This window comes from Tupaia chinensis, unplaced genomic scaffold (genome assembly GCF_000334495.1).
Source record: "Tupaia chinensis unplaced genomic scaffold, TupChi_1.0 Scaffold000164_1, whole genome shotgun sequence".
In the NCBI taxonomy this organism is placed as follows: Eukaryota; Metazoa; Chordata; class Mammalia; order Scandentia; family Tupaiidae; genus Tupaia; species Tupaia belangeri.
Genome location: NW_006159638.1, coordinates 5,192,589 through 5,218,503, shown reverse-complemented (window position 1 = coordinate 5,218,503; position 25,915 = coordinate 5,192,589). Strand labels below are relative to the sequence as shown.

At 35.0% G+C, this 25,915-nt stretch overlaps 1 protein-coding gene across 1 annotated transcript in view; it reads left to right on the top strand.

Moving 5' to 3' along the window:
• Positions 1–25,915, top strand: part of ADGRL4 (adhesion G protein-coupled receptor L4) — a 134,925-nt gene that overhangs the window by 67,681 nt on the left and 41,329 nt on the right. The window contains exons 4-11 of the mRNA XM_006146087.3: positions 5,929–6,078; positions 6,469–6,539; positions 7,913–8,092; positions 8,227–8,410; positions 9,479–9,595; positions 15,150–15,355; positions 21,817–21,990; positions 24,106–24,309. Of these exons, the coding sequence (XP_006146149.1) occupies positions 5,929–6,078; positions 6,469–6,539; positions 7,913–8,092; positions 8,227–8,410; positions 9,479–9,595; positions 15,150–15,355; positions 21,817–21,990; positions 24,106–24,309 (1,286 nt within the window). The remainder of the gene's footprint in view (positions 1–5,928; positions 6,079–6,468; positions 6,540–7,912; positions 8,093–8,226; positions 8,411–9,478; positions 9,596–15,149; positions 15,356–21,816; positions 21,991–24,105; positions 24,310–25,915) is intronic.

Here is a 25,915-nt window from a genome sequence, read left to right as displayed (position 1 = left end):
ATACTTAAATGGATGAACCATGAAATCTCACATATTGATCTGAATTGTGCAAATGCAGTTGATTAAGTTTGGCAAGGATATAAAAGATTTAAAATATGAGAAATAATGCTACTTCTGTGGAAATTATTATTATTATTTTTGGAATATAGCATGACCAGTATTTAGGAAACCAGAGCTTATGAAGTTCTGCCCAGAAAACTAATAGTACCTCAATATTTGTTCTTCTCAAGGTTATATTCTTTGTTAGACTTATAATGTCATGTAATGTGTGTATTTTGCCTTTAGTAGTTAGTTTCCAATTATGTATCTCTATAAACTTCAGGAGAAATGTTCCAGTTAGTGAGGTAGTCTAACTTGTAACATCTTTATCAGTGTAATGTAATACAATTTTAACTGTGTTCTCCATTCCCTAATCTCTCTTGTGTTTAGAAGACATCTGTCTTTTTCTCTGATTTTGTTTACTTTTAATATTCCCTCAATTCACAAAGGGCTATATTTCCCTGTTTGTATACTTTCAAGTAAAGAATTCTTACATTAGAAAAAACTGAATCGCAGATACAGAGAACTCAGACACACGTGGAGATGATTGGATGTCGATATTTTAAAGGAGCTGTAGTATATTTGTAATGTAATACTTCCCAATACTCAATTATATTGACCTACTATGTAAAAGCCTTAAATCTTTGCTAATTCTCATTTTAGCTATTTTAAGTAGTCAGTAAACCCAGAAAGTACATTAAAACCTAATACCTAGCACTGAGTCCTTCTGTTTCTACCTATTTTGCTTGATGGATTATTCAGTGAAAAACTCGTTCTCTGGAAAAATGTTATTTCTCTCCAATCTTTTATTGTTCTTAAGGATTAAAGTTTTCAAGAAATAGTGCAACTATTTCTTTTGTTTTCCCAATCTTATTGTAATTTCTTTGTGCACTGTGATAATCCTCAGGGAACTTGAACAGAGAACCATAAATCTGTTCCTTTTTTTATTATAACACGTTGGAGTAAATTTCTTCTGATTTGAAATTTTACCTGATCCCTAAATTTGGCATGTCTGGTAGTTATAATTTTTAAGTACCTCTATAAATAGAAAATTGGAGAACCCAATTCAGGGCAAAAAAAGATGACCTGAGCAAAATTTGTTACCTAAAAGTAGTCCTTATTCAAATACTGTTTTCCACAGGTAAGGTAATTACGTGCAGAAGGCTTTCAGTGAGATTTCACATCATGTGCCGGGGTCCAGCCTCGGCGTGGGTGGGTTATCTCGACGTCCAATCATGCATTTTTCCTTCCTGGAGAATCGCAGTAAAACTTCAGATGCCAGCTCCCTGAAGATCTATTAGTTCCAGACCTGCATCTCACAAACAGGGAAACTGAGGCAGCCAGGAGTAAAGTGATTCTCCCAGGCCAAATGAGTTTAAGCCAAGAATTCCTTCACTTACAGCACGTGCTTTAGAGCAGTGTTTACTACTTGTGATTTTTTTTTTTATTACAAGTCATACTTGCCTGAGGTATTCTATGATAATTGAATATGTTTTTGACTTTGAATAGTATTAAAATTGAATTTTGTCTTTGCAAATTATTTTTCATAATTGAACATTTTATCTTTTCTTTGCAGTCTAAGCTAAACACCATTGGAAAAATCTGTTATTGGTAATAATTATAAGAATCATAACCACCATATAATCATGTTTGGAAAGATCACATAAGATACTGCTGGTTTGGCTAATTGTTGACATGAAAACAAGGATAACCTTATTAATGAAAAAGTAGCAAGTGAATTAAGATTGCTAATGATGTGCTCCCATTTAGTGATACTGAATTATTAGCATAGAGTCAGGTAATGGTAGTGGCGAATGTGGGTCAGTTATTAAATCTGCTCTATCAATTCTAGCCTGACTAAAATAATTACTTTGTAGCAATTCAGCTTTCATTAAGAGGAGGGAGAGAAGGTTCTTTTTCTCTTACCAAGATATGACAACCTAAAAAGATACTTGTTATCAATTTGTATTTCCAAACTTATTTATTCACAGGTCTCTAGCTATTAAAAAAAAACATTCGCTGTGAACAGAATGATTAGTCTGATTTTCCCACTACAATATCAGGTACCTGTTGTATTCTAGGCTCCACTCCAACAAATGTGTCCATATACATTTTCTCATTTTTTCTGAGATAGAACTCTTTTGAGTTAGAAGACTTTTGTTTTCCCCCCACCTAAGGATACACAGCTAATGAGTGTTAGAGTCAAGAGTTGAATTAAGGTCTTCTAATTAGCAAACTCAGCACCTTTTCCTGCAAGAAGAAGAAAATTAAGAACATTTATTAGATTAAAGCCATTTAGACCCTGACAGGGAAGTTAGCGTGGACCTTACTGCAAAATGGCGGTCATGTTCACTCTAGACAAGCCGGTTTCATCATATTCTGAGAAGGGGTGGTTTTTCAATGTTTTATAGTGAAATGTTTTACTAAGTGAAAGGAGGCATAGAGTGATGTGCTGAGGACCATGGAAGCTCTTTGACTGCCCAATCTATTTCTAGGTTAAACTCTCTATGCTCTACCACTGAAGCCCAAAGTTAGAAGATTATAGATTCAGTAAACCTTGCTTCCACATTTTAGTGAAATGCTACAGAAACAAAACATTACTTTGATAAGAACACTAATAATTTTTAATTACATTTAAAACTTGATTATATAAATTTGCATATTCTTTATCGAGAATACTACTTCCATAGTATTTTTTCAGATTAGCATATTGTCACGTGGTGAATTCAGAAACTAAAACACCTGCTTGGCTGGAGGCTGACATGTGGAGATACAGCTAGTCAAGTGAGTGGTGGTGAGAGGGCTTGAGCTAGAGCAGACACCTCAACAGGAGATCAGAGGGTGTGAAGGAGATCCAGGGGAAAGCCCAGGCTGTCGCGATTACTAAGATTATGTATATTCATGTCTAAAGTGAAAGAGAGAGGATGAAACTTGAGTTTGTAGACAACGGTTTCATATTACACAGAGATTGCTTTTTTGGACGACACATTTAAGTGGTTTTGAAATTGAAATGGATCAACATCTCATTTACATAATATCCATAGAAGGCATCGAAGACTACCAAACACGGGTATTCAAAGAACATAATAGCATCCTTGTCTGTGAAATAAACTCTTCTATCTATGATACTTCATAGGTCTGTTCACACTCTCAATGGGGTGTTTTCCAGTTGGGGTACAGCATGTGTCAAATCAATAGCTTTACTCCCCAAAATCCTTGTCTTTCCATATTTTTTCTGACCTTGTTGATTTCATAAAAGATGCTTACCAGAGCCAACCGATGGAGTGGTGGTTAAGGCAGCTAGATCTCACATAGCCTAGCATGAGTCTCAGACCCAGCATCCTAAAAAACATGCCAGGTGCATGTATGGACATGCCCCAAATCCTAGAAGAGTAGAGGAGATGGGACTGTGGCATGGCCATCCCCCCTGGAAAATGCTTTCTTACCTTCCCTCTCTCTACCTCTCTGGTAAGTGCACACAGCCTATAGCAATTTTGGTTTTTTAATTAATAAATAAGGGCCAGCAAGTGGCAAGGTGGCTGAGGCACTGGACTCTCACATGGCCAACCAGTTTGAGTCCCAGACCTGGCAGCTTAAAATTCATGTCAGGCACATATGTGCATGTGGCCAAAATTCCAAGAAGAGACTGGAAGAGTAGGGATTGGGATGCGGCCATCACCCCTAGAGGATCATTTCTCACACTCCTTCTCACTATTACTTTCTCTGGTGAGTTCACACACCCTATGGCAAAAAAAAAAAAAAATTAAAGTTAAAAATTAATATATAAATTAAGAGATAATAACCATGATCTGTACCAGTCCATCCTAGGATGCTTCCTGGAAGGTTCTCCTTATCCAAAGAACCAACTCCTGCTACTATTTGTAGCTAGTGTGTGTGTGTATGTGTGTGTGTGTGTGTGTGTAGTTCTAGTTTCTGAATACACTCAGAAATGAAAGGGATGAGGGTGCTTTGGCAATATATCTGTTTCTGTAGACATACTCAGATTTCTGAGTGGTAAAGATCAGACGTGAAAATATAGACTTGTCAGAAGAGCAAGGGTTCTGCCAGCAGGCCTAGATTTAATTGCCTTTCAATCTAGTACCATCACCTTTCTAGCTCATGGAAATCTCCTCAAGCACTTAGCAGGATGTCTGCTGTCAGTTCCAGTTTCCGGTGGTATAAATTTGGAGATTTTTCTTCGCCTTTATTGTGGTTTTAAGTGAGAAATTAGGAGCAGCTATAGATAACTAACTAGAAGGCATTTTAAATTAAACTTTGATTACATTCCCTTTTTATAGCAAGCAGTATTGTGCCACCCTATTAGTTAAAAAAAAAAAAACTAAATTTAAACTTAAGATCACAGGCTCATTCATTAATTTAACAAAAAGTTCTAAGATGTCAGAGCTGGGCTAGAAATACAAAAATATTTCCATTAATTGAAGATAATGATCTGGACTCTTCAACTCCTTGGAATCACTCCCTATACTAGGCAGAGTATTTATACTGTATTTATAATTGTAAGGTATATTTCACTATATTATGTGAAGTTTTAAATTAAGAGGATGAATTATATGACGTTAAAACTTAGCACCTTTGGGAACCAGCAGTTAGTGTAATGGCTATGTTGCTGGCCTCCCACGTAGTCGACCACAGTTCGCGTCCCGGAACCGGCGGCTTAAAACTCATGCCGGGCGCGTGTGCGTGTGTGCCCAAGATCCCAAGAGGAGCATGGAGGAGAAGGGATTGCAGCGTGACCATCCCCCCTGGGGGGTGATTTCTTGCTTTCTGTCTCTATGTCTCTGTCTGTCGGTCTGGCGAGCGCACACACCCTATAGCGAAAAGAACCTCTCAAAAAAAAGAAAAAAAAAAAAAACTTAGCACCTTTGTTGTGGTTTCAATATATGATTCCTGAGAATCTAAGACTTAATTCTGTAGAATTTATTATTTTATCTAAGGCAATGGTGTATTAAGGACCATAGTAGGGACCAGCAGATGGCATAATGGTTATGTCCCTGGACTCCCACATAATCAACCACACAGTTCAAGTCCTGGACCTGGCAGCTTAAAACTCATTCTAGGAACATGTGCATGCATACCCAAAATCCCAGAATAGAAAAGAACAGACTGTGGTGTGTCCCTCCTACGGGGGTTGGGGGAGTGATTTCTTACCTTCTGTCTCTGTCTTTCCAGTGAGCGCATGCACCCTATGGCAGAAGTCTCTCTCTAAAACAAAACAAAACAACAACAACAATGAAAGGACCATAGAAAACTATAACCTGAACAAAAAACAAAATTTTAAGGAAGTTGAATCACATATTCTGCTACATCTTAGCTTTTAGATTCACTTACATGAGAAATTAAAGTTTTAGAAAGAATCTGTGTCACTTCTTTATCTTCAGATTATTCTGAGTTGTTATATTCCATTTATTTTAATACTAGAAAACAAATCATTTAAAATATATTCTTAAAATTGGGTGTTGGTTAAGTTAGGGCTAAATGTGACATCATCAATGATGGCAATTATTTTAATGACTTTATTGATGTATCGTTCTATTCAGAAAGCAATTTGAGAGTTTGGCCTGTGAATAGGATTTTCAGTACCCTAAGTAACTAGCATCTGAGCTTCATGTAGAAGTTCATTGAAACTTCATGCAGAAGGACATTGAAACTGTTTACTTATAGACATCAAAGTGGACTGGCCAAAATAAAGTTTAAAAATATATGCAGTTAAATTTGCTTTGCCATTTTCCAAGTAAGATTTTCCTTGCTTTCTTGTGAAATTTTGTATGAAATCACTAACTGTATCTTATAATCACTAACCATAAATTATCAACAAGATAGCACTATATGGACGTTGAATCAAAATATTAATTTTTCCAATATTTTCAGACATAGATGAGTGCAGTGAATCAGTTGTCTGTGGTGATCATGCCGTGTGCAAAAATGCGAATGGTGGTTATAACTGCTCCTGCGAGGAAGGTTATAAGACATCCACAGGAAAACCACAGTTCACACCTAATGATGGCACTTACTGCCAAGGTAAACAGTATTGTCAAATTTTATTAATTGTATTGTTAAATTGTCAAAGAACTATATACATTGTGTACTGCACAGTTGTGAAGTGTCAAAGAGCTATGCCTTCCAAGAAATGTGCTTGCATATATACTTTATAAATATAAGATAAACATAGGGAATGTTTTATTTAACGGAAGGTGTTAACACATTTTACCCAGTGAAGGTAACATAGTCCTGAAAACTACTTTTGTCCACAATAGCCCAAGACATTGTGTATTCTGAAACTGAAAAGGAAATTAAAGTGTTTAAGTACTTGTAATGTTTGAATAAGTGAGAAAAAGCACTGGCATCAAATCAGCTTAGGAAAAATAACTTTCTAAAACTTACTGAATAATCTTTTTTTATTTCCTGCAGAAAATGTGAATACAAACTGCTATTTAAATAATGCCTGTATTGCTGCAAATGTTAATAAAACTTTAATAAAAGTAAGTACATTTCTCGAGTTTATTTTACTTTGAAACTGTGATTTCAGTTAAGATATTTCCAATGTTGCATTAGGTGGTCTGGCAAGTCATGACGTATTTTTCATGCGTCATGACTTTCCCAACAGCCTAATGTTTCTGAAAAAGAAACCAGTGGTTGAACTCTATGTAGAGCTGAAACTTTTTATTTACAGACATCTAAAATCATGTTTGTACCACAAATAAGGTTAATTTGAAAATCCCAAAGCGTTGAAGAAGGTTTTTACACATGTAATTTATGTTACTTTTCCATTATTCAGTCTACTGGAAAATCTCTCAACACGAAAAGAAAGTTAATAAATAAAATAGGAAAAACGTAGTTTGAGTGCAGATTCATTCCCTGATTTTTTTGTTAGTTTGTTTATTTATTTATTTTTAAACCTTCAACCACTGTATATCAATACAGCTTGTAAAATGAATTTCCCTACCATGAACACAGTGGATATTAGTATTATTAAAGGTATTATCATACATGTTATCATTTTAAAAAAACATAGTTGAATGCAAGTAGATTCTGTATTTCAAAGTGAATATTTCAAAAAGCAAATAAAGTGGGACATTCATAAAATTATTGTTATGTGATTGAAGGTATGAATTTCAATGTGAGTAATCAACTATCAGCCAAGGCAAATTTTCATTTAATCACATTGTGAAGAATTTCTTTACTTGATTGAAATCTAATTCAAATTTTAAGCCATAATTTGTTACCTATGGTTTCAATATTTATAAGTCCTAAGGATTTTAAATATTAAGGTAGATTCATTGGCTAGTATATAATTCTACATTGAAGAATAGGAAGTTATTTTAACAGCTAATTCTATCAAAATGATCAGTTCAGGGACCAGCAGTTAGCATAATGGCTATGTCGCTGGACTCCCATGTAGTTGACTGCAATTCGAGTTTCAGACCCGGTGACTTAAACTCACACCAGGCGCATGTGCATGCGCGCCCAAGATCCTGAAAGGAGAATGGAGGAGAAGAGATTGTGGCATGACCATCCACCCTAGGGGATGATTTCTCACTATCTCTCTCTCTGTCTCTCTCTTTCTGGCGAGTGCATGCGCCCTATAGCAAAAAACCTCTAAAAAAAAAAATTACCAGTTCAAACATGTACTGTTTCTTTTTAAAAGTAACTTCTGGTATTTTTGAGTTATTTGAAAATCTCTTAAAATGAGATTTCAGAGTTGCATATTATGGTTTATGTTTAGTAAGGTATTTATTTATGTGTAGGTAAGTAAAACCATTTTCAGAATAAATTTAACATATAAGTTTTATTCTTGAAAAACTCCAGTGTAACTCTAATTTGGTTTCCTATTTCTGAACTTATTTTTGCTCAGATTAAACCCATAGAAGAACCTATGGCTTTGCTACAAGAAGTCTATAAAAATTCTGTGACAAATCTTTCACCAATGAATTTAATTATAAATATAGAAATATTAGCCGCATCATCCCCATTACTAGGTGACATGAATAGCACTGTCTCAGGCAAGGACACCCTTTCTAATTCAACTCTTACTGTAAGTATCTTGAGTTTGAACTCTTCTTATAAGGTTTAAATTTATAATCATCTTATAAGCTTTTAACTTTTCCTTATATCTGTGTTTATTTAGGATTCTTGCATTTTTAAAAACACCCTTTTTCTTTTCAATAGGAATTTGTAAAAACTGTGAATAATTTTGTTCAAAAGGATACATTTCTAGTTTGGGACAAGTTACCTACAAATCATAGAAGAACTCATCTGACAAAACTGATGCACGCTGCTGAACAAGCTACCTTAAAAATCTCTCGGAACTTCCAAAAGACCACTCAGTTTAATACGAATTCAAGTGATGTAGGTAAGAAGCAAAAATCAATTTGAAGGAGGCAATAGTGTTTTTCAAACAAGACGTTCTAAAAGAGAGGAGGTCTTTAAAATCCTGTTGATTAAATTGGCAGGGTTTCATCAGTAGAGAAATGAATGAATGGTGACTCATGGTCCTAGAGCGGTATGAATGAAGGACTGGTAAAAAAATAGAATATGAAAGTGTTGCTTCCTTCCTATCTTGTGCACCTTTTCCTGTTCTTGAACTGCTATAGCATTTAGATGCTCAGTGCATTACTCCCTTGACAAGCCATTCATCTCCCCCATGACTTCTCAGACTACACCTGGACCCATGATAGCTACATCAGATCTCGTGGCTGTAATATGTTTACATTTCTCCTTAGAAGTCCTTTGCTTTTTGATAACATGAAGCAATCAACACAGTAAATTAGAATATTTCCTGCTTCATGTAAATTTATATTTAAAATATTCAGAATCTTGCCTATGAAGCTGTTCTGGGGAAACAAGGTACATTTTCTGAAATAATCATTGTACATATCTTTATTACATTTTCTGGGTGGCATCTGCTATGCTACAGTAAATATAGAAAATCATTATCTCATCAGGATTCACCACTTACTCAAAATTAAAGTTGTGCATGTTGTCATTAATATATAGTTGCCCTACATTTCCATGATGTTTCTGCCTGAAAAAGGTGAAAATATAGCAAGTAAGGAATTATTACTCAGAAATTACTTCAATAACCTTTGGATAGTTATGTTATAGCTACAATACTTTAAGACATTGCAGTTGCTTGTCTTGGCTTTAGGTATTTTTGATTTATAGATCTCAAGTACATATATATTTTGTCTTTTCTTTAATAAAGTCATGAGTGCTATAGTAAAACCAAAAAATTAAAACTTGAGTAAGCTTTATAACATAAATTATACTTTCCCAATAAGTTCAGAGGAAGGCCATTCTATTTGCTATAAATCAGTTGAAATGCATTAATGACAAGTGAAATTTTCTGCAAATAAATGTGTTGATTCTGTGTCTTGATTAAATTAATTTCAAAGAATTCATTTGTTTTGTTTTGTTTCAGCACTCAAAGTTTTCTTTTTTGATTCATCTCATGTGAAACATATTCAGCCACATATGAATGTAGATGGAGATTATATAAAGATATTTCCAAAGAGAAAAGCTGCATATGATTCAAATGGTAGGCGTTGAATGATTTTATATCCAATATATCAATAAGTTTGCAATAAATATTTATGCGTTTGACCATATCATGTATATGTAACATGTTTTCCCACTGAAGAATATTTGGTATTTAAATATAGAATATCCATTTGTGTACTTCAGATTTTTATTCTGCTATAAATACCTGTGGAGATTAATTTTTTCTTAGGTTTTTGCCAAAGGGCATGTGCACTCACTGGAGAAAGACAGAAAGAGAGAGAGAGTGAGAAATCACCCCTGAGAAGGGATGGCACAGCAGTTCTCTGTTTTCTACTCAGGATTGTGGTTACTCATGCACATGCACCTGGTATGACTTTTAAGCCTCCAGATATGGGGCTCAAACTGTGGTAAGCCATATGATAATCTAGCACCTTAGCCACCATACAACTTGCTGGCCCCACCTGTGGAGAATTTTAGCTAACAATGTCTGGGTCCTTCTTGTCTTACCTCTAGCCTCTGTAACTGTCTGATACTTTTGAGATTCTAATGAAAATATACAAAAGAAATCTGATTTTGTAGCTCCTTGTATGTCAGTCAAAGATGCTGTAATTTGTGTAGTTCTCTTAATATTTCTGCTTCATTAGTCCTTCATGTTGTTCATTATGAGACTGAATTTGAGATTGTGTGAGGAAGAAAAATAATACTTTTTAAATTGTGAGAGTTGTTATTTAAACTTAGATTTCTCTTTACACTTGTCACTTCTTAATACTTGTATAGTAAACTTAAAAGCCAGGATTTAAAAAAAGATGTTCAGAGAATGCTACTACCAGTAGACAACTTGATTACCTAACCTTATATTCTCATTTTATGGATAATGGGTATAAGGAACAAAGTCAGAAAATTTGTATCAGCACACCTCAACAGATACTATGGAACCAGTAGTGGAATGCAGGGAGTTAACAAAGAAATCCATCCTGACCAGATTTTACTTGACACCTGACCAGTAGCTACTATTTTAATTTAACCATTTATCTGCCCTCTTAGAGTAGGGCATTTAGAAAAATCTCTGCTGATACAAGAATTGTATTTTGTTGCTTCAATACAGATAAAAATGTGTTACCTTGGGAACACATAAATTGCAATATTTTCTCAAAGAATGTATAGATAGTCATAAATACAAATGAAAAAATACACACAGTCTACATATGGTCTTATATAGAGACATTATCTTATTTTTTTAATGTTTTGTCTGTATTGTTAAAAATATGCTATGCATTGGTTCTCAGGGAAAAAAGAATTCTAACTGAACTAATATGGGACTTTTTTTATACAACAATATTAATCATCCATTCTGTTTTGTGATTTTCATGCAAAATAATAAATAAATCAATGTAAAACAAGTTAAATAACTAAGCTACATTGCTATTAGACCCTTGACTCTTACCCTTTGATATCATACTCTTAAGTAGAGAAGCATACTGAAGCATACTTACAGTATATAGGAGCGAATCCAAAGAACATGTTAAACTGTTGAAATGTTAAAGACAATATGAGTAGTATTTAGAAGTTGAGAAAAAGACATTGAAAATTCCTACTTCGTGACAGATGATAAAACTGTCATGGAATTAACATCTTGAAGAGATCCTATCTGATTGTATGGTAGCTTCGTTATATTTAGTGATCACACATACAAACTGACATTTGAAAGGGATGGTAATATCAGTTCTCAATAAAGCAGATTGAGAAAATGTGTTCTTCTCAAGGTTCAGTCTTAAAAATAAGGGCAAATATAACAAACTCATTAAATCCTCTCAATGATATCTACATGTAATTATGTACTTATTGACAATTGTCAATAATTATTGACAGTTATTTAGCTATTAATAAAATACATGTATTATTTAAAATAAGCACATACCCTTGGTAGGAAGATAAAGGTGGTCCAAGGAACACTGGCGAATCTTTTTCAATTTACAAATAATCATTGTACATATTTAATGAGTACATTAATAGAAAATGCAGTGATCAAATCAGAGTAATTATCTCATCCATCATCTCAAACATTTATCATTACTTTGTGTTCGACACATTGAAACTCCTATCTTCCAGCTATTCTGAAATATATAAATTATCATTAACTATAGTTACTCTACTGTGCCATAGAACACTAGGAATTACTTCTCTTATCTAAATGTATTTTTGCATCCATTAACCAATATCTCTCTATTCTTCCAACTCCCTACCCTGTCAGCCTCTGGCAATGACATTCTACACTTTTCTATGCGGTCAGCCTTTTTAGTTTCTCACACTATATTTTTCATCTTTTTTTTTTTTCATAGAAAACATTTTAGAAAAGTAAGGGGGAGGGGTTGAGAATGAGTAGAACAGATTCAATGCTCGGAACTGCAGTTTTATAATAAGATTATAGATTTTTTTTCCTAAAAGATTTTATATATTTGTTTTTAAATTACTTGTGAAATTGGTATAATAGTTATATGACAAAATAGAGTGGCATAGGAAGCCCTATTGAGACAGTGCTTTTAGTAATTCTCAAGTAAAAGTAGCAATAAAATGGAGAACAATAATTCTCTAAAGAGATCATTGAATATTCTAGGTGGGAAAATTGATCTTAGAATTTAACATAAAGAAAAAAATCATAACTCCTACACCTCAATAATTTTCCAGTTGTCTGAGGTACAACTCAGAATCAGACCACAGTATTAAGATACTTCATTCAGCTGACTGAAAGAAATCAGAGTAATAAAATAAAATAGGAATAAAGATGAAGGACTACTGAATGGAAATTCTTTAATAAATATATATAAACATTAATTCAGAAGTACAGTCTCCAGAACTTAGCATAGGTAGATATTTGCACTAAGTAAATGCTCAAATATGTGATCTATTCATTGAATTTATAATGATATCTTGGGGCCAGGAGATGGCATAGTGGTTACATCGCTGGACTCCCACATGACTGACAGTGGATCAAGTCCTGGACACGTTGGATTAAAAATCACACTGGGTGCATCTGTGTACATGGCTAAGATTCCAGAGGAGAATGGAGGAGAAGGGATTGCAGCATGGCCATCCCTCCTTGGAGTGATTTCTCTTTCTTTCTCACTGCCTCTGTTTCTCTGTCTCCCTATCTCTCTCTTTCTCTCTTTCTCATTTTCCAGCAAATACGTGTGCCCTATGGAAAAAAGAAAAATCCTCTAAAATAAAACATAAATAAGTAAAAGACTAGATCTTGTTCTTAGTAAAGATATAGTATGTTAATGGATATTAGAATGACCACAGGGTGAGCAAACCCAGAGCATGGTGGTTAAGGCAGTTGGATCCCACATGGCCTATAAGGGGTTCAATTTCTAGACCCAGTGTCTTGAGAAACACACCAGGTGTATGTGCATATGTGCTCCAAATTCCAAAAGATGGGGGAAATGGCAGAGAAGAAATTGCAGCATGACCATGCCCCATGAGAAGTGCTTTCTCACTTTCTCTTTCTCTTTTTTTCTCTCCTAAATGCATGTACCTTCTGGCAAAAATTAAAAAAAAAAAAAAAAAAAAAAAAAAAAAAAACAAAAAAAAAAAAAAAAAAAAAAAAAAAAAAAAAAAAAAAGAAACATCACAAAGCAAAAAAGAATAAAATAAACACAAGGAAGAAAAATGAGGAAGGATGGAGGATGATTTAATAGGAAATAACCTACTCTTTTCAAGTATTTTGACATTTTTAGTTACTCTTACTAGTGAATGAACCTCTAATAATTGATAGAAGACACAGATTTGGTAAAAGATTTCAAAGCTACACTGAGCCTATAATTAGCACAGGAACAGGAAAAGTTTCAAAATTATGAGAATAAACAAATTTGAGATTTGGAGCATTATCTGTAGCCTCCCTTACCCAAAGTCAAAACTTCATGTTGGTTATTTTCCTTTAGAAAGAATAGCAGTAAATAATAGATTTTTCAAGAATCCCCCCCTTTTTTAAGGTCTTTTATTTATTCCATAAGAGATAAGTATCCCCTACAGGGTCTTCATGCCACAATCTACCTGCACCAGCCAGCCAAGACTATGACACAGGTGTGTATATCTGGCATGTACAGGGAGACTTCTGGACATGAGCCTGGAACCTTTCTATGTGGTCTCGGTAATAGGAAACTGCATGACCATTGTCCCACCATGGCTAGCCTAAAATATCTGCCTTATAGTTTTGATGCTTTGAGATTATACCATCTTCTAATGTGACTCATGAAAAGTCCCTCTCTCATAGACTGGTTCATCAATTGATCAGGTCCTATTGACTGACAAGATTACGAACCCAGTTTCAGACCTTGATAGTCAGTAGCAAAGGCTGGAATAGTTAAAACTATTACGACAGAGTCATCATTTCAGTAGTACAGTCATGTTATATGAACATCCACGTCTTTCTTTCATACAAATTATCTAAGCTGAGTTCAGGAAAAAATGTTCTATGTAATGTGTGTGAATATAACCATGCTCTTGGCAACATCTCTTGTGGTGCCTTTTTATGTTCAGTTAGAAGCATCATAATACACTTTGGCAACTTCTAGCTCATATAAACTTATCCACAGAATACTATAGGTTGAACATCCTTAGTTCAAAAATGCAAAACTCAAAATACTCCAGAGTCCAAAACTCTTTTAATACTAATATGGCACCATAGTGGAAAATTCCAATCTGACCTCATATGGCCAAGACACAGTCAAAATGATGCAAAAATATAATATAAAATTACCTTCAGGCTGTATGTTTGAGGTATACATGAAAGAAACAAACTTATTTTATGTCTATACCTCAGTCCCATTCCCAAGATATTTCATATGTATGTGAAATGCTCCAAAATCCACAATGATATTTGAAGTCCAAAGCACTCTGCTTTCAAGCACTATGGGTAAGGAATATATAAGGAATATTCAATGAGTATTTATTGGAGTGATGTACGGTTCCAATTTTTTTATCATAGTCCTTTTTTTGATATTATCAACATTTGTATTTAGGATTTTGTTACATTGGGTTAGACACCGATGCACTGCATATGTGGAGTGTCAAAGAGCACAGAAATATGGCTGCCTCTCAAGAAAATTAATTTCCTACCCTGACTCTGCTTTACCATATGTTATCAATTAGGAGCCATTTACTGGGCATAAAGTTGTACTCAATGGCATGACACAACTTGTTCAATTTGAACTTTCCTAATTTATAAACCTGTGATAAATGTCTCTCTAAATCTCTCCTATTCATATTGCACATGAAAGAAATCTCAACAGTTTATTTTTCAAGTGAATACAGTTCACATCCTGATTCTTAGGATTTGCATGTAAATTTATCTAAATACAGTTTGTGCAAATGAGATGCTACAGTTCATGATTGTTTGGGGATTTGTAGAGGTCAGAGTCTTAATAAGGTTTAAAATGTAAGCATAAACTTATTGTGGCCCACAAGTGAGTATCTGAGTATTCATAAGACTCCCTTAGAGCAAACACTTTGTTCAATTTTTGTGTTTATTTTAAAAGTTGAAATACATTTTTGTTTTATAGGAATTTCACTAAGTATACTTATTTGATTGATAGGCAATGTCGCAGTTGCGTTTCTGTATTATAAGAGTATTGGTCCCTTGCTCTCATCATCTGACAACTTCTTAACGGAAGCTCAAAATTCTGATAATTCTGAAGAGGAGGAAAAAGTCATCTCTTCAGTAATTTCAGTCTCAATTAGTTCTAACCCACTCACACTCTATGAACTTGACAAAATAACGTTTACATTGAGTCATATAAAGGTAAGTTGTTTTTCTAGTGGTTGTTAGTTATGACATAGAGAAGTGGACTCTTTTGTTGTGTCACTTTAATTGTGAGAGTTCTTGAATTAAAAAATTCAGTTTCAAAATTAATAAAGGAAAGTAGTTTCAACTATTTTTTCCATAAAATATTTCATGCTTTCAGTGCTTTTTAAACTTTCTAATCAGTTCTACAGAATTTACATACTTGACTTACTGACATTAAACTATATTTAGTTTTATTTTTAAGTACACTGTTCATTTTGAAAGTCTCCATACCATCAAAAAATGAATTGTAAAAAAAAAAAAAATCACTTAGTCAAAGAGATAAATGTCACTTGTGCGATAAGAGATGCGTTTGGTTAATACTTATCATTTAAAATAATATTGGAAGAGAGTTGAGTGTTAAGTGAAATAAAATCATAGGGAAATTTAAAATGCTTCATAAAAAAATGAATGGAGGGGACCAGCAGTTGGCGTAATGGCTATGTCGCTGAACTCCCACGTAGTCAACCGCGGTTCCACGGTTCGCGTCCCAGACCCGGTGGCTTAAAACTCACGCCAGGCCGTGTGCATGCATGCACAAGATCCCGAGAGGAGAATGGAGAAGAAGGGATTGTGGCGTGGCTATCCCCCCGCCCTGAGGGGGTGATTTCTCACTTTCTGTCTCTCTGTCTCTCTCTTGTCTGTCTGGAGAGCACAGACGCCCTATAGCAAAAACCTCTCAAAAAAAAAAAAAAATAGAAATGAATGGAAACCATTTTATTCTTTTGTTTTTATTCCATACTATTTTTAAACTCATATGAATTTAAAGCTATATGATAATAAACATGAACTAAATATTGAGTTCTTTTAGTTCAAAACAAATAAATCAGAGAAACTCAAAATCAGAGATCATTTGCTACCTTTTCATCACTAAGGAGCTTTCAACAGAATTTCAATTTTAGTATGTCATTAATGTACCTCTGAAGCTTCATTTGGAGAAAGTGTAGAACTAAAGGTGTAGAAAATGCAAATAAATAATAGCTTAAACTAAGCAATGGAAAACATTATTTGAGGGAAAGACAAGGTACAAAATGTTTTAAAAATGGAAACTAAATGTATATTTACTTTTTAGGTGCTGAATGCAAAAGACCTTGTAACACTAGACATCAAACGTTGTTTTTTCACATTATCTGTTGGTTTTTGTAATTTTTGCCAGTGGAGTACTTTGACAGCTGAAAGGTTGCCATGGACAACTCACTTCACCAATCCATGTTTGACAAAGAAAGAAAAAAACACACATTTAACAAAAATTCTTCAAGATATTTCATAAGAAGACTGAATTATGCTTAATGTAACTCTTTGTACAAATCTTTTTCCCAATGTAATAACCATTTTAAAATGTTCTTACTCTCCTCTGATAATATTTCCCCTTACCCCTGATTTCACTCTCCTCTGAAAATAAAAATTTTGATTTCACTTTTCTCCCTGAGAAAATAGAATATCTTATATGTAATATCCTCAGTGTCCTGATTCCCTGATTTTATATATATATATATATATGTATATATTATATATATGTATGTATAACTCCACTAATTAATACATCTTTCTGCATTACCTTAGAGAAATACTGAGAGCAGTTTTACTAATATTGATAAAAATAATAATAATGATAACAACCAGTACTTATATAGTATTGATATTTGACTAGGCCCCATGTTAAATTATTTTCTCAAAGGAACAAAAAAAAAAATTTACTCCTTACAAGAGCCATATGGGGTATATACTGTTATCACCATTTTATAGACTAGGAAACTGAAATCTGAAGAGATTACATTACTTGCTCATGTCAACCAGCAATCAACTGGTAGAAAGTTTCAATCCCAAGCAGTCTTCCTCCATAATGTATGTTCTCAACAGCTGTTATACTCCTGCCCAATCCAGTACTCTTATTCTTTCCTTAACCTACCCCCAAGGAAATTAGGCTTCATCAATTATCTCTTCTTTCCTGAATCTCTTCACTTCAGTACCTAATGAATATATTCAAGTTTCTGTTTCTTTAAAAAAATAAAAAAAAAAAAAACTTTCTCTCTTGACCCTGTGTATCCCTCAATTAAACTCAGTAACTCCTCTTCATTTTTAGCATTTTTAAAAATTAGCATTGTTTAGGGCCAGCCCAGTGGCCTGGTGGTTAAGACAGGTAGTGCCCACATGGTGACTGCAGTTTCAGTCTGGAACCTAGCTGCCTGAGAAACAGGCCAGGGGCATGTGCATGTGTGCCTGAAATCCTAACAGGATCTGCAGGCTTGATAAACTTGCCTGGTATGTGTCCATGGGTGTCCAAAATTCCAAAAGTGGAGAAATGAAGGAGAAGGGATTGCACTGTGACCATGTCTGTCTCATTAAGGGGTGCATTCTCCTTTTCCCTGTCTCTCTCCAGGGAATTCATGTACCCTCTGCAAAGTTAAAAGAAAAAGTAGTCATAATCTACTGAATGCCATTTATGGAAATATATACCTTTCCCTGTATTAAAAATACTCCTTCAGTCCCCCTATGCAAACCTCCAAATGTTGGTAAAACTCAATTTTAAAGGTGTATAGTATTGTAATTTGGTATATGTTATTCACAACTAAATTGTGAAGCTTAACCTTTTTTCTTTGGTATTAAATTTCTCTTTTTTAGTTCATTTAGATTTTATTTGTTCATTTCTAATTTGTTCCCAAACTCTCTGACAGCATTGCATATCTTCTCTCAACATCTAAACACATAAGATTACCTGTCAGCTTATTTTATTGTCTTGAGATAGCCTTCCCAAGCCTTTGCAAACTTGATCATGTTTGGATGTCTGCTGTTGGTCTGCCACGCAGCTGAGCCATTCCTTTCTGCACCATCGCTGACACATATTCTCCTCTCTTCTATTTCAGATTCCATGTTTCCTTGAGCCAATGTCTTCCTCCTTCTAAGTTCATTTTTGTATTTTGGTGGACTGCTCTCCAGTGGCTGCTTAAGAAAAGTAGCATGGAAGGCTACTTTTGAGTCTTGCATTATTTTTTTTATATGTATTTTTCTACCTTATCTTTATACTTGTTATATAAATACCATAACATAGAATTATAAATTGTAAATATATTGTTCTTCAGACTTTTTCAAAGTGAACTTGGATAAGTTGAATGCAGTTAATATTTTAACGAAGATTTGAACTTTTTGGAATGTGATAAGTTCCTTTCTTTCTTAAACTTTGGAATTTCTTTGAGGTTTTTGTTTGTTTGTTTGTTTTGTTTTGTTTTGAGAGAGATTTTTGCTGTAGGACACGTTTGCTTACTGGAGAGATAGAGAGTCAGGAAATGAGAAATCACACCCCCCACCCCCACCCCAGAGATGGCCACACCACAATCCCTGCTCCTCCATTTTCCTCTTGGGATTTTGGGCAAGCATGTACACATGTCCAGCATGAATTCTAAGCCACCAGTCCGGGACTGAAACTGTAGTCAATCACGTGCAAGTCCAGCAACGTAACCATCATGCCATCTGCTGGCCCCAAGCTTTTGAGATCTTATTCTTATTCTCAATATTCCAAAATCTTTTTTTTAATTTTTTAATTTAATTTATTATTATTATTATTATTATTTTTAGAGAGGAAGAGAGAGAGATTTTTGCTATAGGGCATGTGGTGAGAACAGAGAGAGAATCCCTTCTCCTCCTTTCTCCAATCCTGAGAAGGATGTTTTGGCCATGCATGCTCATGTATGTCTTGTGTGATTCAAGCAGCAGTCTACCAAGTGGAAGTCCAGCACCTTAACCACTTCACCACCTGCTGACCCCAGTATTCCAAAATCTTTAAGTTATATTTTTGTGTGACCATTCTTCATTAGTAGCTTTCTTCATTAGTGGTATTTAGTGAGTCTCTTGACTCTAAAACGTATGGTATTTAGTTCTAGTAAATTATCTAATATTATTTCTTAGTTAATTTACCTAGACTAGTATTTCTGTCCTTTTTTCTCCCTCTTTCTTTTTTTTTTTTTCACTTGACAAGGGATACATGTGCTTGCAGAGATAGGCCATGGAGTGGCCCATATTGTTTTGCTTAATATTCACTGAAAACATTTATTTTTTGAACACTGATTTATTTAATGGGTATTGTATCTCATCTCTCTGAGATTCTATTTAAAATGTATGTTTTTAACAACTGTATTCTACTCCATCATTTCTTTTCTCAATTTCGCCTTTTGGGTTCATTTGTCTTTGTTCTCTGACTTTTCTGTCAGAGCTGAACCTCAAATGTCTGGTGATTCTGTCCATCTACTCCTATTTAATAACGAGACACAGGACCAGCTGTAGTTAAGATGGCAGGATCTGACCAACCACACTCTTCGAGTCTCTAGACCCAGCAGCTTGAAAAACATGCCGACTGCATGTGCATGCATGTCCGAAATCTCAAAAGAAGAGATGGAGGAAAAGGGGTTGTGATATGACCATTTCCCATGGAGGAGGCTTTCTCACGTTCGTTCTTTCTTTGTCTCACTTCAGTGAGCAAATATGCCCCTGAAAAAAGTTTTAAAAACAGTAATAATAATAATGAAACATAGTGTGCTAGGGTGGACTTGTGGCAGAGGTGTGCTTCACTAGAGAGTTTTCATCGGTATCAGCAGATTCTTGGCCATGGCATTGGAAGATCCCAAAGATCAGTGTCTAAAAGCAGCTTCTCCTGGGCCAATCAATTATCTGGAAAGAAATTTCTTCCTTTCCTACACACAGAAGACTGGTTGCAGGAATAAAGAAAGCTAAGAAAATGTGGTGGTTAGAGGACAGTGGTCGCTCAATGTGTAAACACTCACTAACCTCCTGCTGCCTGAATGATTCTACTTCCCCGATTCTAGAGTCCCTTGTTTCTTCTGGAATTGGACATTTTCTTGACTTTTTTGGGGGAACTAGATAAAAGATTTTAAATTTCTTTACACAGTTTGACCTTCTTGAAAAACTTCTCGTCATCTTTCTAATGTTAGCTCAAATATTGTCTCCCCAAACTTACTGCACTCAAACTGTCTTTGTCAGTGCTCTATTGTGGCAAAGGATACATTTAGTATATATCCCATTAAAAGAATTATCTTATTGTATTACAATCATTTGAGTTTCAGACATCCTTGCGTACAGATGCTTTATCTTTTTAACTGAAAATTCTGTCAGTGCCTATCACACATTTAACACTCAAGATATGTTTTCTTTAATGAATAGTTGTTAGAAGATGTGTTTGACTCTGTGTTATACTACTTTTATCAAATTTGTCTGAAGTATGTCTTTCGACATCTTTTGACCTCAACAAAATAGGGTTCTTTTGAGGGTCAAACTAAATTAATTAGGTGAGAAAACACCTAGTTAACTTAAAAGTTGTATTATTGTAAATAGCTTTTATTTCTACAAGTTCAACATTCTATTAATAAATTACAATTAAAAGTTACAGTGGATTAGCAATAATACTATAGTAGTTCATATAAAAATATAAGAAGAAAACTCTACTATGCATTGAACAACTGTCCCATTGTCAATGTGATCTGATACTTGTCTACCTCCGATCTTGTCTTCTCTACTCTTTACCTTACTCTTGTGCTTAACTTAACTGGCTTCCAGATATTTCTAGAAGAAATATCTGTCTCACTTCAGAGCTTTTCCATTTGCCTGCCACTCCAGCTGTCCAGAGCCCTCTGTTGCCAAGTCTGCAAGGCTTACACTTCACTTCCCTGATGGAACTGCTGAGGCATTGTATCTCCTAGGAAAGTCCTCATCATACCACCCTCCACATTACTTTCTTCTCTGGTTTAGTTTCCTCATGTAAAAATTTTTCTTCTCTGGAATGTAAAGTTAACAATGCAAATACTGTACTTTTCTCTATTTTGTTCAGTGTTTACCCTGATCACTGACAAATATCTAGTAAATATCCTATGAACTTTATTTTTATTTATTTATTTATTTGGTAGAGGTTTTTGCACTCACCAGAAAGACAGAGAGAGAGAGAGAGAGACGGAAAGCAAGAATTCATCCCCCAGGGGGGCATGGTCATGCCACAATCCCTTCTCCTACATTCTTCTCAGGATCCTGGGCATATATGCACACATGCCCTGCATGAGTTTAAGCCACCAGGTCCGGGACTCGAACTGCCATTGACTACATGGGAGTCCAGCAACATAGCCATTACACCAACTGCTGGTCCCCCAATGAACTTTAATTAAATAAAGATGCATATGATAATTATGTGCCATACACTGTTCTAAGTGACATACACCTGATCTCAATTTTGTAACCCAAGACTGATAAAAGATAGCATTGTTGTAATAAGAATTTCAATCCTTCCATATAATTCTTCCATACAGCAGGTTTTTAAGTTAGATTTTATTTTATGTTTCATTTTGAAGTATTATTCTAATCATATTAATGGTACATGGCAAGAACAATTCAATTAATCAGTAAAATGTCTCTTTTTTCAGACCACAGATGAGTATGGGAGTTTATGTGCATTTTGGAAGTACTCACCTGATACTATGAATGGGAGCTGGTCTTCAGAAGGTTGTGAGATGACACACTCGAATGAGACCCACACTTCTTGCCGTTGTAATCACTTGACACATTTTGCAATTTTGATGTCTTCTGGTCCTTCTATTGTAAGACAGCTCTCACTTCATATTTATAAATCCACCTATGTTCCTTTTTCCTGTTATTTTCCATGTCATTCAAGAGAATAACTAATTTTGTATGTTTTTCTTCAAATATATAGCATATTTAATATAATGGATAGAAACCTCACCTTTATGTTCTTTTAGACTTTTTCTACCTGCCTTCCAGGATCTATTTAATATGGATTTTAAATTATCTCAAGTCCAGGACTTGTCTAGTCTGTGCTATCTAGTAGATTCCATGTTCAATGAAATATCTATTTATTGACCCTTAGTTTTTTTTTTTTTTTTTTGGAGAGATTTTCACTGTAGGGCGTGTGCGCTTGCCAGACAGACAGAGAGAGACAGAGAGACAGAAAGCGAGAAATCACCCCCCAGGGGGGATGGTCACGCCGCAATCCCTTCTCCTCCATTCTCCTCTTGGGATCTTGGGCACGCACGCACACGTGCCCAGTGTGAGTTTTAAGCCACCGGGTCCGGGACACGAACCGCGGTCGACTACGTGGGAGTCCAGCGACATAGCCATTACGCTAACTGCTGGTTCCCTTGACCCTTAGTTTTTAATGTTGCTTTTAGGATCCATTTACATATTTTAATGGATCATATAAGTTGGGGGATCTTTGTCTTGGTATTGAAAGTTTATTTTTTACTGGTGATAAAGTACTTAAGATATTTTGATATCTGCTCAACAACTACTAGCATATTTATAACTAATATTATGTTTTTAGCAAGGTAGAGCCTCACAAGATTTTCAAACATGAAAACATACTAAGAAGAATAGCTTCGTAATGTGTTTTACTTTAGCAACATCTTACTTATATCCCATCATTATTATATCACTTCTTATTTTACATGATATAGATTTTATAATCTTTATAAGATTACAGGTTTATTTCCTTATAAATTTGAATCCATTATTAAATATAAAAGTAAACAAATAGGGCCAGCCTGCGGCATAGTGGTTAAGACAGCTAGAGCCCACGTGGTGACTGCAGTTTGAATCCAGAACCTAGCTGCCTGAGAAACAGGCCAGGGGCATGTGCACATGTGCCGAAATCCTAACAGGAGGCAGAGATGGAAGAAAAGAGGCTGCAGCATGGCTACTACCCATAGGAGAGGTGTTTTCTTGCTTTCTCTTTCTCTCTCTCTCTGTCTCTGCAGAGATTCCATACACTCTCTGGCGAATTTAAAAAGAAAAATAGTAGCTAAATAAATCTGCCTAAACATGTCATTATAAAGATGTTCTTTGGGGGAACCAGCAGTTAGCGTAATGGCTACGTGGCTGAACTCCCACATAGTCGACCGCAGTTCAAGTCCCAGACCCAGTGGCTTAAACTCATGCCGGATGCATGTGCATGCATGTCCAAGATCCCAAGAGGAGAATAGAGGAGAAGGGATTGTGGCATGGCAATCCCTGGGAGAAGTGGGGGGGGTGATTTCTCACTTTCTGTCTCTCTGTCTCTCTCTTTCTGGCAAGTGCACGCACCCTATAGCAAAAACTTCTCAACAAAAAAAATTATTTTTCTGAATCTTAAGTAAGAATGTTCTAGTCTTTATATAAAGATATAAAGACTATTATCTTTATATAAAGATATAAATATTCCTCTAGCTAGAATAAATCCAACATTTCCCATTTCGGTCTCTGAACTATACTATTTTGATACTCCATATATTCAGCACTCCTAAAACTTGTATTTAATGTGTTTTAGATAAATTGCTGCATAGAAATAACATTTGGTCTTACCATTGATAAATCAGTTTTAATTAATCATTTTCACATTATAATAATGAATTCCCTTTCTAATGTCATGAAACTGATGACATTAACATTGTTAAACCATATACTAATAAATACTATGCTGAAGGAAAAAAGCACTAACTACACAATTATTAAAATACTACATGATTTATATCAGGTTTCTCTGGATATTGAGAATTTTCTAAAGTACAAATGTTTTCTCATCTAAATACACTTTGCATTTTTACACCTTATGAACATTTTGATTAATGTTTCACCAAAAAAGGAAGTTCATTATATGTTGTAGTTCTTTCAACAAGGTACTGAGTTATTCTCTTAACAGCTTTATTATTATTTTCCCTTAGGGCATTAAAGATTATAATATTCTTACAAGGATCACTCAACTAGGAATAATTATTTCACTAATTTGTCTTGCTATATGCATTTTTACCTTCTGGTTCTTCAGTGAAATTCAAAGCACTAGGACAACAATTCATAAAAATCTCTGCTGTAACTTATTCCTTGCTGAACTTGTGTTCCTTGTTGGGATCAATACAAATACTAATAAGGTATGTGGACCTTTTTTCTCCATTTTTGTTTTCTCTATGTGTACTTTCCTAAGTATATACGTCATCAAAACATGAATTATAAGTATGAGTTCAACGGGGCAAACATACTATAAAATTTATTCTTCAGGTATTGTTTCTAAGTTATATTGCTAACATATTAAGCAACCTCTTATCAAGTCCATATAACTAAAATGTCACACATAATAAGTCACAGAGATGAATTAAATTTATATATATATATATATATATATATATATATATATATATATTTGAGAGGGTTTTTTTTTTGCTATAGGGCGCGTGCGCTCGCCAGACAGACAGAGAGAGACATAGAGACAGAAAGCGAGAAATCACCTCCCAGGGGGGATGGCCATGCCACAATCCCTTTTCCTCCATTCTCCTCTCGGGATCTTGGGCACACACACACACGCACCCGGTGTGAGTTTAAGCCACCAGGTCCAGGACACAAACTGGGATCGACTACGTGGGAGTCCAGCGACATAGCCATTATGCTAACTGCTGGTCCTGTGAATTAAAATTTTGTGACAAACTGAAAATGTACTTTTTTGGCTTGTTTTGTTTTTAGATGGGCATTAAACAAAGACTGAGGAAAGAAACAATTGGAAATAAAATTTATATTACTATTAGTAGGGACTGAATAAAAGCTATAGAACCTAGCTACTTTTATTCAGTCCCTACTAATAGTAAGATAAAATTGAAATATGATAAATTGGCTGTACCTACTATCTCCACTTTACCAGCTACCTATTTCCCATGACTACAGATCTAGGGTCTTACCAAAAAGTTTCATATTGTGTTAATCTGGGTCATTCTAGAAGCAGACACTAAAATGAGATTAAATATGCAATAAAATTATTAAGGGCAATGTTTATGAGAGGAATAGGAAGAGAGGTTGAGGGTCATCAGATCAAGATGCAGGGGTGACCCTGTTAAAGAGGAGAAGAACAAAAAGGAAAATGGGTGGAATTTGTTATACAGCAGTTGCAATTTTTTTTTAAATTAAAAATTATTTTATTCAACTTTATTTATTCATTTATTTAAATTTGACCAGAGAAAAACAGAGCAAGAGCAAGAGAGAGACAAAGTGAAGAAGCAAGCTGCCAGATCTGGGACTTGAACCACAGTTGACCATATGGGAGTCCAGCACCCTTAACCATCACACCACCTGCTGACCCCCACAGCAGTTGCACTTCTAAGGAAAGTTCAACATAGTTGTCAGAGTCCTTTCAGGAGTCCTCAGGCCGCCAGACCCGGTGGTGGCTTAAACTCACGCTGGGCACGTGTGCTTGTGTGCCCCAAGATCCGGAGAGGAGAATGAAAGGGAAGGGATTGAGGAGTGGCCATCCCCCCTACAGGGGTAATTTCTCGCTTTCTTTCTCTCTTTTGGGTGAGCATACATGCCCTATAGCAAAAACCTCTAAACATAAATTAATTAATTAATTAAAAAATTACAAATAAACAGGAGTCCTCAGGGAGTCCTCAGCCAAAGTGTCGCTCAAGAACAAGAATGTCTTGATGTGCTCAAGCTCTGGCTGGCAGCAGCCTGTGGAAAGAGTCAACACAGCAATAGGTTTTATATTGCAGA